Source organism: Natator depressus, chromosome 1, assembly GCF_965152275.1.
Source record: "Natator depressus isolate rNatDep1 chromosome 1, rNatDep2.hap1, whole genome shotgun sequence".
In the NCBI taxonomy this organism is placed as follows: domain Eukaryota; kingdom Metazoa; phylum Chordata; order Testudines; family Cheloniidae; genus Natator; species Natator depressus.
In genome coordinates this window covers 224,065,414-224,082,429 of record NC_134234.1, presented here as the reverse complement: position 1 = coordinate 224,082,429, position 17,016 = coordinate 224,065,414, and the positions used below count along the sequence as shown (strand labels likewise).

At 40.2% G+C, this 17,016-nt stretch overlaps 1 protein-coding gene across 4 annotated transcripts in view; it reads left to right on the top strand.

Annotated features, from left to right (window-relative positions):
- Positions 1-16,749, top strand: part of RIBC2 (RIB43A domain with coiled-coils 2) — a 28,860-nt gene extending 12,111 nt beyond the window's left edge. For 2 of the 4 annotated variants that reach the window (XM_074949046.1, XM_074949073.1), the window contains 3 exons: positions 11,686-11,913; positions 14,142-14,308; positions 15,917-16,749. In XM_074949046.1, coding sequence (XP_074805147.1) covers positions 11,686-11,913; positions 14,142-14,308; positions 15,917-15,998 — 477 coding nt within the window. In that variant the 3' untranslated portion in view covers positions 15,999-16,749. The remainder of the gene's footprint in view (positions 1-11,685; positions 11,914-14,141; positions 14,309-15,916) is intronic. The other 2 variants (XM_074949064.1, XM_074949055.1) reach the window with 2 other exon arrangements.
- Positions 16,750-17,016: the final 267 nt, after the last annotated feature.

The following is a 17,016-nucleotide window of genomic DNA, read 5'->3' as shown; positions in this document are numbered from 1 at the left end:
TTTGCCTTGTTTTACACCCTCCTGTACTACCTCCTTTTAACTCTCTTACCTACTTAACCTCTTGCCACTCTAGTTTCTCTTCTCCATCTAAATGCCTTTGTGACCAGTGTCCCAGGGGGCCACACTGAGATTATTCAGTTAGGGTGAACTGTAAAGAATGGGGCAGATAATCCCCAGAGCTGGTGGATATTTCAATATTCTATCAAGCCAGCAGAAAACAGCTTCTATAATCCCTTACTGGTTGCACAGAAGCCCAGTATAGCAATCCAGCCTTGGGCTTCCACCCAGACACCCAAGTCAAATATGATGAGGATTACTGAAAATCTTAATCATATAAGAAAGTTCTACCAATCCCAAAGGATCAGACACATTACCTCCCAAGTTAATGAATATTTCAGATCCTACCCAAATAAATGCTTACAACCGATTAACTGAACTAAAATTTATTAAAAAGATCAGTATACATACAGACATGAGTACAGTTCTGAGATTAGTTTCATAATAGAGATGGTGGTGAGCTTTGGCGTTGCAAAGAGTTCTTAAAATTAATCCATAGATTCAGTCCAATGTTCATATCCAGGGTGATCCCAGGTGGGATTGGAGATCTCAGTCTTATGATTCAAGCTTCCCCTGCATAAAGTATCAAGCAGATCTGAGAGAAAAAGGATCAGGACCCAAGGGTTTTTTATACAGTTCCAGGTCTTCTCTTGATAGCTCAGAGTTATTAGGCGAACAATAGGCAATCAGAGACTCTGAAGTAGACCTATTTCCTAAGTATCACCAGTAATTAGCTACACAGATTAACATAAAGCAATTGCCTGTTTTCCACCATTTACAGGTGATTTGCTGTATACTTCAAAGAGAAATCAAGACCGTGATATCACTATATTTACAGTTAATTTAAATGTTAATATTTTCTTTTAATCTCTGAATTAACAGAATACAGCATAGGCAGGAAATGTTCAATTACATTAACCTTTAACAATATATATGACTCCTGGGGGAATTCTGCATTACTGTGCATGCACAGAATTCATGGCCCTCACAGATTTCTTTGCTTCCCTGCAGAAAAAAAGAGTTCTGACAGGGAAGCAAAGTGAAGTCACAAGAGCAGTCACATGCCCCTCCCCAGCAGTGCAGGCAGGTTGGTTTGGGTGCTTGGAGCAGCTGGTAGAGACATAAATCACTGCTGAGGTGGGAGGGCTGGGCAGTCATGTGTGAAAGAGAGACACTGTCCCTCTCGCTCGCTATTGTGGCATGCTCAGCGTGGAGGGGCAGAGCTTTGGAGTGTTTCTGGTGAGGTAGGCATGGGGCAGGTTCTGTCCCCTCAGGCAAAGCAGAATATATTAGCCTGCCTTCTGAGTGAACCCCCCAGGAGGATAAAACAGGTGTAGAAATTTTAAGGCTCCTTTACATTGTCAGTGGTGTAAAGGACAGTGTGGCCTTATAAATGTTTGTGGTGCTTTGGTGATTAGAAGTCATGAAATTTTTTTAGTCCAAAAATGTACTTTTCAAAATGTGCTCCATCAATTGTTTGCTACTGCCCTTTCTGGAGATAGGCCGGAGCTAATATAAATTGTGAATTTGATTCCCCAGCCTTCACTTGCTCTTCAGTTGCAATGATGTAACACTGAGCATATGGCTGTATATATTTGTTGAATAACTAGAAGTAAAGGGTCAATAGTAGCTACATTACTATTAGACAGAGGGGGTTGGGGATTTCCTCCAATGTTCCCCACTCCTATACTTCATCCATTGTACTGTAGTTTAGATAAGTTACCAAAATAATTGAAACCAGCATGATAATATTATTTTAACAAATAAAATATGCATTATTTTGCAGAATTTTAAAATATTTTGCTCAGAAATTTTAATTTTTCGGTGCAGAATTCCCCTAGGAGTAATATATGTAAACACACAAAGATTATCTACCAATATGTCCCTAAAGGGTGAATTTAGGTAATTTATCCTGCAGGATGCTTAACCCTTTCTGGCCACGTGTCACAGCCTTATGAACGCTTCTAGGTATTCCTCAACCTGGACTTCTCACCCTTGCTGTACCTTTGAGTCTTAGTGCGCATGGACTAAGATGTTTTTTGGGACACTTCCCTCTGTGAGTACCTATGGCTAACTTATTTAAATGTGTTTCTTGGAACATAAAAAGGAATGTTATCTGTATAAGAAGGAAAAAATGAGTCTAACTTTAATGAGCTGTAAATGGATATAATATTCCTCCAGGAAAACCACCTCATTGAGTCTGAGGTCAAAAAGCTTTAAAAAGGCTGGATTGGTAATGATGTTTTTAGTAATTAAGCAGCCAAATCTGGGGGCAGGAGTGTCAATCCTGTTCAGTAAAACCTGAAAACACACAAATCCTATCAACTGATAAGACACGTAGGGAAGATTCTTAATTGTTAAAGTTAGCTTGGTAGCTGTGTTATTAACAATTAAATAAAAGCCATTATGATCTCTGATCAGACCCCTGTGATACTGTAGCTCATCTCCTGAAAAACTAGGCTACCAGAAGATAGCGGTTAATACTGCTCTTTACTTCTAGATATAATTGAAAAAGCTTGTGGGGAAGAAATGACTTAAAGGGCAGGATAATATCCTATTCCTTCCACAGAAAGAGAGCCAGATAGACTGAGCTGATGACTAATGGAACAGCTCAAGGAGGCAGAACTCAGCTATGCGGATTACCCCTCTTTGGATAAACTCTGAGATGTAACCAGTCTCAGATATGAAATTAATAAAATAATTTCAGCTCAGGCTGAATTTGCGTTGTTTAAATGAAAACAAGGCATGCTGGGAATCGAGCATTTAAAGGTGGGGAAATTATTAGCATATAGACTTAGAATGAATTCATTAAAAACTAAAGTCCCACTTATTTCACTCAAGTCAGTGTCAGATACTCACGAATCTAAAAAATTATTAATGAATTCTCCAGATTCTACCAATGCTTGTATTTAGAAGACCACCCCTGATGATCAGTTACTTGATGAGTACACCCAAAAAATCAGCAATTCCCCCAGCCAGCAGAAGAACAAAAAGTTTGGCTCAATTCCCCATTCCATACCTCTGAAATTATGGCTACCCTAGGCAACATGAAATCAGGTAAGGCCCTGACCATAGACTACTTTCCAGATGAATTTTATGCCCAATTCAAAGCCAACTGGCTCCAAAACTGGCTGAACTATACACTGAGGCTTTTGGCAGAAGTACTCTGCCCCCTTCAATGAATGAAGCCCTAATCTCAGCCATCCTTAAAGCTGACACTGATGACCAATATTCTTAATCAATTCTGACATTAAAATATTTTCTAAAATTCTACCTGGATGGTTAGAAAAAGTAGTGAGGTCCATAGCACACCCAGATTAGGTGGGTTTTATACAAGAGAGACATGGGTCAGGCAAACCCTTGTCAGTTTATCAGTGTGCTAACCCCTTGAAGCTGATGGCTATTCTGTCACTGGACATGGAAAAAGCCTTTGATCGAGTAAATTGGAGGTATTTGTTCTTCATCCTACAAAAATTTGGATCTGGTCTTTCGTTTCCTAGATTAGACTTTTGTACTCCAATTTTAGCTCCCATGTTGTAACCAATAACTACATTTCCCCTCCTTTCAATCTCCATCGTGGTACTAGACAGATCTTTCCCTCCTCCTATTTAATTTGACTTTAGAGCCATTGGCAATACAAATTAGAGCACACCCAGGGATCCAGAGTATAAAAATAAGGTCCATGGGGATGAAAATATGCTTGTATTATGATGATTTATAAACTATTGAATTGTCTGGGAAAATCTCAGGGTACAACGTTAACAAGCACAAGTCAGAGGCTCTTAGTGCACTTTTAGATAATACTTTTCTCTGGTAGCAGCCAGAAGTCAGGTACTTGGGAGTCTTCTTTCCTAGAAACATGAAATAAATAGTCAAAATTAATTTCAGTCTAATCACACACACAGCTTTGGATTTACATAGATGGGAAGCCTTCCTCTATCACTTTGGGGTAGAGTTAAAAATCTTAAAGACGAATGTCCTCCCAAGACTTCTATTGATCTAAGCTCCTTGCCAGTTTATATTCCCCCTTCTGTTTTTTTTTTCTTCAGAATTAATAACTTTTAAAATTCTGTTGTGGGGTATGGGGAACAAAAGCCAAATTATCCTTTGAAAAATGCAGCTGCCTGTCAATGCAGGAGACTTTGGCGTTACTATGTATCCTTAATCTTGAGCCAAGTGACAGTGGCTGACCTGCTCCCTCCCCGAGCTTTCCATACAAGACCCAGGCTTCTCCAGTCTGGCTATATACAGAGGAAGAAACCCACCACTAGCATGATTCCTAAACTTGGACTTCTGCTGTGTCCTTATGGAGAAGATGGTCACAATTTTGACCATTAGGAAAGTTGGATATCTGGGTGCTTCCAAGTTTAAATGTCATCCCTTATCACATTTAGATTCAGGTAACTCCAAAATGTTAATTGCCTATAAATGCATCCTATAGCCTGATTAGATTCAAAAAGGGATTTTGAGCATAAACCACCTATCTGAAAGCAATTACTTCATGCTCTTTCCTCGCCTTAGGGGGAAATTTCAACTGGACCCAAAGAAGGAATGTCAATACCTTTAATTTAACCATGCCCTGCAACACCAGTTTGGGCCAGATGCCTCTGCAGCATCAGACCCCCCCAGCTTCTGGAGAGTTCTGAAAAAGTTATATGTCCCGCCTATCAGGCAAATTGGCAGTCAGCAGTGACTGGGAACATGAGCTGTGAATTTCCATTACCAACATTCTGTGGAATCAGATTTGTTCCAATATACAGCATTTCTGACTAGAATTACGGTTAAGATTGATCTAGCAGAAAATCCTTTGGAGGATGCACTGGACTCCGTCTAGACTTTTCAGGTCTGGAGCAGCCACATCTGACAAATGCTGGTGCTGCAGGCACAAACTTGTACCACATGCTGTGGAACTGCCTTTTGATCTATTTTTTTTCTGGACAGAGATAAATATTTGAGCCAATTTCTCTCTCTCTCTCACAGTCAAGGTGAATTGCAGGCTGGCCAGGCCATGCTAGGCCTAACCAATCTGTCCTGGAAACTGAAATCCTCTGAAAATTTTTGGTTGGGTAGAGCTCCGATTGTAGCCAAACATCTAATTCTACAACAGGGGAAGTTCCAAGTACACCCATCTCCCAAGAATTGTACTCTGATTTGGTGAGCCTGGTAGCAATGGAACAAAATTTGCACTCAAAACCACCAAGATAAGTGTATGGTTATATGGTCCTCATTTTTGAAAGAATCAGAATAATCAGTTACATTCTCTATGAGGTAATATTTTTTGTGGTGCCCTTCCAAAACCCTAAACCCCTCCCATTTTCTCAACTCATCTCTTCCTTCTCTATCCTATCATTCCTTTCTTAGCCTCTTTTATGTAGCTGTCTGGCTTTCCTTTGGTCCTCTTTTTTCTCTATTTCTCTCCTGCCATCTTTTTTTCCCCCGAAAGGGAATTATGATGATTAGTTTATGATCTTACTTTACAAAGACCCCAAACTGGGTCTGAATAACAAAATGATCATTATTAATTAATCGTACAGGCAAATCTCTGTAACCAATTAATAATTGTCTTTGTCCCATTATTCTTTGCCCTTAATTAAGAAGTTTTGTCTCCCCTACATTGCTGTATAATCTGATAATGGCTCTACTCCAGGTTAGGTAGCTAATAAAAGATAATGAATAGTCTGTATAAATATAGATATCTCCTCTGCCAAGATTCTCACTCCTAGATCTTAGCTTGCTATCATGAGGCACTTGGAACTTCCCAAACTCTTGAAGAGTTTTGATCCCTCAGGCAGCAGTAGTGGGGTAGAGCACTGCTGAACTTAATTATCCTTGGTACTTTCCAGCTGCTTCCTTCTTGATTTCAATCAGCAAAGAAACTCCATGCAGGAGCTGCATCTCTCCAGTTTCAGCTCCTACCATTCTCAGAGGCATGCTCCTTGTGCATCAGGTATCCTTTCTGCATCCAGGTCTTTCAGGCAGGTCCAAATGTCTTTTACCTTAGTTTTGTGAGATCATTTGCCTCGGGCTCTTTGGTCAGTGCTCAGCGGCAGCACTTTGGCTCTTACTTCATCACCTGCCTTGGCACTTTGTTGCCTCTGTCTGCAACACTTTCAAGTCTGCTCTTGGGGTCTGTTTTGTGACACTTCAGTACTTGTGTTTTGCATGTTTCTGGAACATGCCTTGGCACTTTTGGTGTTAGTTTGTATACATTCTTCAATGCTTTCTTCAGCGCCTCTGCTGTGCTCCAGCAATTCACTTTGGTGCCCTGATATACCATCTCTTCAGCTCAGTCTCACTGTTTTCTCTTTCTTGTTTTGTGCTATGTTGTTTGCAGAACATCAATCTCTTGAGCACCTAAGGAAGAAGGAAACCACTCAATGGCTTCTAATCATGTTCTTCCAGCAAGTCTAGGTCAGTGATGGACAACCAATCCATTGCATGGTCTTCTTTGCAGTTAACTGTGAAGTTAAGTACCATATGTCACCCTGGGATCTAAGAAAGAGTGGATAATGCTTCTATGGGCTTGTCAAGATGCAGAGTTACACCAGTTTATCTAATGGTGTTCCTTTAAACTGATTTAGTTAAAAAGGTGCAAAATGCTATGTGGACACACTAATTTTGGTTGAGCCATATTTATTTTGGTTCAGTGTGTTTAGTACAAACACGTTTTAGCTAAACCAAAATGAATCACTCAGACCAAAATAAAATGTCCACACAGGGTTTGCGTTGGTTTAACTAAACTGGTGCAAGTTGGTATGTAGACAAGGCCTAAGTCCTGCTCAAGGCACTCCAGGGAGACTCCTGTAACATTTGCCTAAGGCTGGCCCAGAAGGCTTAACAAGACCCTTGATGCTTGAAGTCAGGAGTACTGAGCTTTGACTTATTGGATGATGCATATCCTCGGCAGAAGCCGAGCCAGGTGGTGGTGAGAGGGAACCAATAGCTCTCTAGAGAACTGTTATCAAAGCCACTGACTCCAAGCAAGGCTTGTGATTTCCCCCACCTGCATTTGTGACAGAGATGGAGACAGTAATTCTGGATGCTGGTCTATCAATCTATCCAAGTCACTCTAGGTCCTTTGCGAGACTGTCACAAGGTCTTCAGTAACATCTCCAATGCATTCCTTTTAGCCCTTTGTTGGGAGCAGTTAGAGTTCTCAACAAATTCATAATGCTTTTTACACCAAGGCAGCACCTTCAGCACAAAAAGGTCTGGTACTAAGCACTTCTTATTTTGTTTGAATAATAACTTGTATTTCTTGACAATTTTGGGGTGCTTTCGTGATTGCTTTCATTTCTGTCCAGTTCACCTTGAACTTCTCAAGCCAAGGTCTGCCAAATAACAGTGGATACTTTCTTTCAATCACATACAAGGGTAAAATGACTGACTGTCCATCTAGCTGAACTTTCACCTGAAGTACCCCTTTGGGGACTAACTTTTTGCCGACATAGGTCTTCAAAACCTTAGAGGTTTTTTCTAGAGGAACTTGTGACAATGTCTAGTGAAAGGCAGATGCAGAAGTCAGTGAGATGGCAGCTCCAGTATTAAGCTACATTCTTGTCAGAACTTCTACAATTGAGGGTGTGATCCAGATGTAATGTCTGACTCCAGCTGGCGATAACATGTGGTGTTCTGGTTCTTGATCAGTGTCATTAGAGCTCGTACCTTTTTCCACATTATGAATTCCCAGCTTCCATCCTTTTAGGTTCATCCTTCATAGGTGTCTTCTTGGTTGTAAAGTTACCCTTTGTTGCTGAGCCGTGTGACAGTTCACAGTAATGTGTCCTTTCTTCTGGCATTTTCTGCCAATAACCTGACGTGTCCAGCAGTCCTTTTCAGCATGAGCAGTTTGTGCACCATGGGCACGTGGAAATTCCTTGCGTTCCCATGATCCTCTATCTTGCCAATGTAGGCGGTAACTTTCCAGTTCACACTAAATGCCAAAGAATTCTTCCCTAAGGTCTCCATGGCAACTGCTACTTCAACAGCCTTCTTGAATGTAAGTGCTAATACAGTCGGTACTTCTCCTGGACCTGGTCACTGCATAATCCAAAGACTAATTGGTCACGTAGGGCATCACTTAATGTTTGTCCAAACTGACAATGCTCTGACAGTTTCCTTAGAGCAACAATAAACTGTGCTACCACCTCTCCGCTTCTCTGATCTCGCTGATGAAACAGATATTGTTCTGCTATCATTGATGGCAAGGAGAAAAATATTTTTGCATTGCTGCTGTAATTGCAGTGTACATGGCGGTTCTGGGAACAGTTGGAGACAACAGGTTATGCAGCAGTCCATATGCCTTTGGACCCATTATTGTCAGCAAGGTTGAAACGCTTTGTCCATTGGGAATGGTGCTGCAGGTTACAAATTACTCAAAACATCGAGGTACACCACCCAGGAGTCACGGCTGTTGTCAGATTCATAACATTGCCCACAAAAGGTGCTATTTCACTGCTCTTGTTTTGAATTTTACACCTCCTGGAAGTCTCTTCCTCAGGGAAATTGGCGTTTTTTTTAAATTGTGCACTGTCCTCACTGGATCACCCTCTCTTGGCTGGGTGCTTATACTGCAAAATGCAGAATTCTTCCTTTGGCTGCACTGGGCTCCCTCTGCTGGCTCTAGACTCTCAATGCAGGCTCAACCTTTTCTCTGCCTGCTTGCACCTGATCAACAAAGTTAGCTGCTTCCCCTTCACTGCTCTGAAGTTTTCTAAACAGTTCCAGCAGTAATTGCAGTACTCTTATCCTGGGTTGTATCTTTATTTGCCTAATTCCTCCTCTGAAGCTGGCTGGTTCACACTGTCCCAGAAGCAAAAAACAGCAAGCTGTCACCCTGTGCCTCTAGGTGAATTTTGTCCCCTTTTTCAAAATTTTATTCTTTGTTCTATTCAGGCAATGGAAGCCCTGGACACTTGTTGGGCTAGAAGGTCCTTGCTGCCAATGTTGTGTTTCTGGAGCCAGCAGAGAAGGAGTTAGATACAGACATAGAGGGAGCTGATGGACACACAGCTGTCAGCTGTGCTCCCTTTATTGTTCTCGCCAGCAAAACTGAAACTAGAACAATAACATGGTTTGCAGTGGGGAGGGGAGAGTGCTCAAATATTTAAAGGGATATGATGATATGTAGGCTCCATCCAAAGTATCCCTTCTATAAATTATTTATTTTGGGATAACTCCAGAACTAAATGCTCACTAAAATAAGGCTATTATTCATTTAGCTAAAAAGAACAGATGGCCATCAGGTACACAAATCATATTTTAGATAATTGTTCATAAAGGTCATTAGGTTGAAAATTGTTTTTCTATTCTTGGAAATTTATAATCCTTTATTCCTGGAATAAAAAGCTACTGACTTCTGGGAAAATTCTTCAGGGGAGTAGATTTTTGGGCCAAATCCTGATCACAGTGAAGCAGCCAAATCCTGGTCACAATGAAGCCTGTGCAAAACTTCCATTGCCGTTGACTTCAGTGGGACTAGGAGTTGACCCTTAATTCCTGAAAGAGTACCACACATAGAGATGGCAGAGCTGGTGGCTGATGTGTCTAAAGTTCAGCTCTGCTGCTGTTTTGAATTTGATTTGCTTGATTTATTTTAATCTCTAAAAGCGGAAATTCCTTTCTTGAGCTAAAATAGAGTATACGGTCTTATCCAGATGTGGCAAAATTGCTGCACCATGATGTCCCCTCCTGGCTGGCTGGCTGGCACTACAGCAACTTTTGCCTCAGTTTCCCTCACCTTTCAGAGCCACAGTGGGCTTTATCAAAATCCAACAAAAGATATATATAACCAACTCACCAGGCAATCACCTTGGTGAAGGAGTGCCTCTGCTGCTGCTTCTCCCTGGTTCAGACAGTCTCCTGATCCAAGGCACACTCCTCCCTTTACTCAGGGTTTCCCACAGGCTCCAACTCATCAGGGTCTCCATCTTACTCAGGCTTTCAGCTCATCCCTGGAGAAGCATATCTGGTCTTTCTCTATCTCAGTCTTCTTTGCAGGCTGCTTCCCAGAGAGAGAGCACTTCCTATCTTTTCTCTTCTGGTTTTCCCTCAGCAGCGCTCACCCAGCTTTATATAGAGCCAAAACTCTTCTCTATCCCAGCTGGGCTTTATTTCCAATTAGTCCTGGCTCACCCTCCAGGTGCACCCAGGCTGGTTAATTGGTCTATGAGGTCTATATTAATCCTTTTACAACCTGTGTAGGATAAACACCCCATCACAAAGGAGTTTACATTTTTAGATTAAAAATATGTTTTTACAGGATCTAAGTTAAAACTATAACTTGTTAAATAGTTTTATAATTCTAAAATAAGAGTGATTCAGATACTTTTTTTTATTACTTCATTTACAAATTCTGTGTGATATTTTGTATTGTATACTTTGCACAGTGCACTTAAGCTATTTGTTGTTAATATTCTGGGAAAGAAAAATTAATCAAGTAAGTAAAAGCTATATATTTTAAAAAACAGATTGAGCACATTTGCCTGTTATTTCACATTTGGTGCTTTCCTTTTCAAATATTTCTTCTGCACTGAGCTATACAGGCTTTAATGTAAGTGATCATTTGAGGTTGTTTGCTGTTTGAGATAATGTTACTATATATACTTCAAGGCCTATCGCTAAACTGTTTCCGTTTAGTCTGAGAGTTTATTAGCCCAGGATGTGGTAATTATTGAGTTAACAGGAAGCTCTCTCAAGTTACTATATTGCCCTTCTTCCTTTTGCCTTAGTTCTCTGAGAGAACTGTCTAGAACAAAGAAGTCTGACTCAGCTTCTGACACTGTCCACTGTGTCACTCAATTTAACTTTAGCCTTCCTGCTATCTCCCTTCCATAAAAAAAATCCTACTTTCTTCCCCAATTAAGAGCAACTCCTTTAAAATTGTCTTATTTAATGTCTGAAGTTTATGTGGGCTGATATGGGAGTGAGGAAACAAATTTTGAGAGTAGCATGTTTGTAGTCACCATGTGGCTAAGGAGTTTGAGAAGCAAAGAGTGATAGTAGCCAGAGTTGAGTGATTTGCATAGGACATATATATAATCTGAATATAGTTGTAGTATTAGCATGTGATCATGTATTTGAAGACTGTATTGTAATGCATTCACACAGGGGAGCATAGCAAACTTCATGTTGGCACTTCCTCATTTTTGAGTACTTAATCATGAAACCCACATAATTTTTGTTTGGAATATGTATTTAGGATGTTTGAACTAGTAACTGAGAATTGTGAATTTTAGTCTGTTTTCCTCCATGTGATGTCTGACATCTGACTAACAAGTCCATGTGAGTATTCTTGACTGCTTGTTCTGTTTGTGAATAAACATAGAATTAATTTGGACATAATTCTGGCTTTGTTTTACAACATACAGCTAGTTCTCCAAACTGCTTTTGGTCCAACCTATGAAAGCAATCAGGGGACATCCCTTCAGATTTTCAGCATTCTTAATCCACATGAACATAGTGCATTTATACAATGCTATTGACAATCACATGCAGTTTGGAAAGAAAATTCAGTGACAGGATGATTGATTCACTAACTTTCTTGCAGTATGAAATCGGTATTTTCTTTTTAAAGAAAATGGTCTCCACTTTCTCCTTCCATACCCACTTTTTTTTTTTTTTTTAAAGGCTCTAGAATTTGCAGAAAGAAAAATGCTAGAAAAGCATCAGGAAGAAGAAGATAATGTCGCTGAAATTTCCAACCTCCTTCGAGGAGACTTGCTTTCTGAAAACCCAGAACAAGCAGCCAGTTCGTTTGGGCGACATCGTGTGATTACTGATCGATGGAAAGGAATGAACCAGGATCAGTTGAAGGCAATACGTTACACTCAACAACAACAAGTTCTGGAGAAACTGGTATTCAAACCCATTTGCTTATCTGTATTAGTTGGAGTAGTAGCATAGGCAGGGCTGGTAGCACCGCCAATTATTAAGGTGGCTTGACACTTCCCATTATAAGATCCCGTTTTCAGTAGCTTATAGCTTTATAACAACCAAACTTCAACTGATAGGGCTGAATTTTTCCATGCAACACCTCTTCTTCAGGATGAATTTGTTTGAAAAAGTTAATCCAAAATGGTCCGGACATTTCCAAGAACGAGGCTAGTGAAAAATACAATGTTTTGCCATGTTAAATTCTGGCAACATTTTCTTTGAGAAGCTCTCATGCCCCCATGCTTTGTATCGGGGACTTGAAATTTGGCAGGGGTATTCTCTGTGTCAGGGATGTTCCTTTTGCTCTTCCTGTGAAAATACACCCAAATTTGGCCAAGTTATAAGCCTTTGAAAAATCTCAGTTTGCACATGCTCAGTAGAATTGTTAGAGTTTCACAGCTAAAATCTGTGAAGATTCCATTCTCACTGAACATGCTTCATCCCTCAACTCCTAGTGCTGATCAGACTCCCTGTGCACCAGTCCCACATTGTGCCTGATTAGGTTTCAGCCCAGGGCTATAGGGGCTGGCCTCTCCTTGGAATTGCTGTTCCCAGATGTTCTGTGCTAGGGTAGGGCCATGCACTAGATTGAATTCAAGGAGTCTGTGTCTCCTGTACTTTCAATAACTGTCCTGCTGGCACCAAGGGAGCATGGAGTAGGAAGCTGTCTAATTAGAATGCGGAAGGACAAGAACCAGACTGAAGGGGAGAGAAATTAGTAGATTGGAACAAGGAACCTGATGAGATTGGGACTGGAGTGTGGGAGAAAGTAAACTTGTGACTGGAGGCGGGACTGGGACAGACTGGGCAAGACAGTTGAGACTGGGACTGATAGCCAGGAGAGGGGAGGGGAACACTGGATCTGATGAGAAGCTGGGGGGATGGAGAGAAACTACGAATTTTGGACAAGGAGTCTGGGACTGTAAACTGATGGGGGAATATGGGCAGGGTAGGGAGGAAAGCCCATGAGAAAATGAATAATTCTCTTTTCAGAGAAGGGTTTAAATAGCGTGCCGTAAGTGGGACATGTGGCCATACAGTGAACAAAGAGGAGAAAATACTGAAATCGCTGCTCACTAAGTGATCGCTATCCATTTTGTGTACTGAATGAAAGAGGGGTCCTGCAGGGGGAAAAGAAAGGTCTTTAATTACATAATCGCATACTATCCTAATTCAAATAAGGGGGCAAGTTAAGGTTCAAAAGCAATCTTAATTCTGGCATATCCTAAGTTTTGACATTGCAACCTTAATAATGTGCTTTTAATATAGTGTTCTGTGTGCAATTTTTTTAGAGACAAATCTGTCAATAGATAAATTCTCTCAAATTCTAGGGGCTGTGTTTCATACCAGCGTGGTAATGTTCATCATAAAGGAGCTAGTTAATATGACAAGAAGTTGTCCATCTTTAACTTATTTTTTTAACAGTTTCACCAGTCCTGAACAACTTATGTCTTTTCACAGAGACACCAAAAGCAGTTTAATTTTGATTGACAGATGTACACAGTGTAGAGCTGCCTCGTCTGAATATGTCTAAAAGGTGGTATCAAAGCTGTGATGCGCAAGGGGAATATGATCGGAGGTAGTGATAGACCATTTGTAAATATAGGGTGTATTGGAGAAGGAAGTTTGAGTCAAAAATTATGCCAAGACAACAGATAATGGGCTTGATTTACTCTGAAATCCACCTGGAGAAGGAAGTGCACAGTACTACAACCCCCTTTCTACAAGGAGACACTGAGCTGCCAGCACAACCTCAAATGTAGACAGCACTGGCCATGAAGAGAACATGGCCAGTCTGACCAGATTTGCACCAGTTTAGTGAATCTTCTCAGATACCATCCTTTAGTGGGTCTCCTACAGAGAGCTTTGACTGCATTAAAAGCTGTCTTCCCCTGAGCATAACGCCCTGGGGGAGAGCATAATGAAACCACTGCCTGCCTTCCCCATGTGGGCTGAATTTCCCCCAGGGCACAACAGCTACTGCTGGTGGAGGAGGGTGCAATGTGAATCCTTCTGTCATAGCAGGGGTGAATCAAGCCCATTAAAGACAAATGAGCTCATCACATGAGTGAACTTGCTAATAAGACTATTTAAATATTGTTTTATCTGTGATTGTGAAGAGAAAGCAAACATTTCTTTTCTTCCTCCAGAGGCTGCAGGAGGAAGAACGGCAAAGAAATGCAGAGTGGGACAGGCAACGTATACAGGCCACCAGAGCACAACTTCTTTTTGAGCGGCATCAACAGCGACTAAATCGAGAACTTCGCAGAACTCTGGATAATACTAATGCACAACTCTCCCAGGAGCAGAAATCAAAGTAAGTGCCCAGAGGGATTAATCTATATCAGATAAAGTCTTTCCCATTGACAACAGCTTGGCATTATAAAATTGCTTAGCGAGCCTGCTGTACTTGTCATAAGATGTTTTGACATTGATTGCATTTTAAAAAAATCGCAAGTTTAGAGCAAGTGTCTAAATTTTGTAGTATGAGGAAAAAAAGAAAACTCTTCAAGAGACTATCCTGTTACTGTTCCTAAGTTACACATTTGGAATAATGGCTCAAATACACTATGACCTCAGCAGAACTTGTCAGTAAGTGTCACATTATGTTCATTGTACATAGCAGAATAAAAGATAGAAAAGTGGGGAAAATATTCATAGATTCCAAGGCCAAAACGGACCATTATGATCATCTGGTCTGACCTCCTGTAAAACACAAGCCATAGAACTTCCCCAAAATAATTCCTAGAGCGTATGTTTTAGAAAAACATCCAATCTTGATTTTAAAATGGCCAGTGATGGAGAATCCTCCATAATCCTTGGTAAATTGTTCCAATGGTTAATTACTGTCACTTAAAAAATTTACACCTTATTTCCAGTCTGAATTTGTGTAGCTTCGATTCCAGCCACTAGATCATAGGTGCCAATCCTGTGGGTAAAAAAAAATAGTGGGTGTTCAGCATCCACCAGCCACAGCTGTTTGACAGCGCCCCCGCTGAGCTAATCAGGGCACTCCCAAACACCTGATCGGCAAGGGTGGGGGGGCGTGGGGGGGGGTCGAGCGGGGGCAGGAAGAGACGAAGTGAAGGTAAGGCATTGGAAGAGGAGGCTGAGTGGAGGCGAGGCCTCGGGGTGGAGCATTCCCAGGGAAAACTAGAAGTTGGTGCCTATGCACTGGATAATGTTAAACCTTTCTCTGCTAGATTGGAAAGCCCATTTTTAAATATTTGTTCCCCATGTAGATACTTAGACTGTAATCAAGTCACCCCTTTACCTTCTCTTTTGTAATAGTCAGAAAAGAGTAATAAGTACAATGAAAGTTTTCTTAAATACTATATATGTGTCTAGTTGATTCAGCTCACTCTCTTGGAGTCAAAAAGGATGGGACTCCATTGAGTTCAGTAGAGCTATGCCAACAACAGCTCAGGATAAGGCCCAATGGCAGAGTTCAGCCATAAAGAACCATCAAGTATTGTCATAAACTAGCTTAACAGTGGACAGATATGTATGCTTGCTGCGAGGATAAAGAAACTAAAAAGAGCATGTTTTTAAAAACAAAAAACCCATCACTGCAAGCCAGTATCAAAATCCCAGTCTAACTCTTTTTTGATTTTTCAGTGCATGCCTAGATTTTATGCAAGAAATTCCTGTACCTGACAATTTCCTGGTCTTAAAACAATATGAAAGAATTCTCAGGCTACATTAATACTGTTTTCCCAACACTGGCATAGTGACATTTTGGGAACATGATTTTAGGGGGGAAAAGAATTTGTCATGAGAAAATTGAGCTATATTTTTTTATTTATTATATAACTCCTATGTAGTTATAGTGTAATATTTGTACAGGATTGTGTTTCAGTTTTATTTTAAAAATATTCAGAAATTTAAAACATTTACTAATTGATTCTATTTGATTTATTTCTAGAAAAATTTATCTTCAGGAGGAGGTGTATTCAAATTTTCCAACAGGCCAATATTTCACACAGTTTAATACAACTAGCCGGTGACATGAGACACATCCACTCTCTGAAATATAAATTTATGTAAGGTTTGTAGAAATATTAAAGTTTGATTAACTTTCACTGCTTTACTATGTTTTTCCCCAAGTTTCCAGTTAAGATATTTCTGCATTAAAACAAACCCATATCTTCCTGATGGCACATACTTGTAAGTCATAAGCCTGATGATTGTTATTCCTTGTAATTAATGAGAAATAGAGATCGCTGCTAATTCATGTTTTTGGTTTGGGGGATATTTTTTATAATTAACTGTTCTCAGGAGGAAAAGGAAAATAACCGCAAATAACACTGAAATGATTTGAGTGCTAATTTAGAGACGTTGTTGGACCAAATCAATTCCTGGGGTGATTCCATCCTAATGGAATTTAGCCCATTGTGATATATATTTTTTTTTTAATTTGTATTTCAGATTTTCACTACTCATTTTTATGCATTGAAGTTCATATTTTGACTGAAACCTTCCTTTTACAGGCTACAGAAATATTGAGATTACAGCATGACTGTCAGATATCTTCATATATGCTTTTCAGAGACCATACTCTATTTTACAATGCAAGAGGGAGTATGGGAGGAGTAATTGCTATTGTTGAGAGCAAAGAAAAATGAAATGTTTCTGCACATTTATCCATAATTTTTATATATATAAAATAGAATTGAATTAATTTTATTAGTACTCCCAATTAAAGTTATGTGCAGTCACTATATCCATTGTTTTTTTCCAACAATAAAATACTAAGGTCACTGTGTTGGGGGTTTTTTTAAGTGTTTTCTGTGCTTGTTGAAAGATTTGATAGAAATGGAAATTGAAATCACCTGATCAGCTGCCAAACAGATGTTGCAAGGGGAGCAGCACTGCAAGCTTGTTCTCCATACCCCACCAAAAAATGTACTGGGTATAGATGGCCACCCTTATCTAGAATAGAAGGGAAATATGTTAGCTGAAATTATTTTCGAACGTTACTCTTCCCAGAAAGCACTAATAGGTTCCACACTGGCTTCTTTGGCT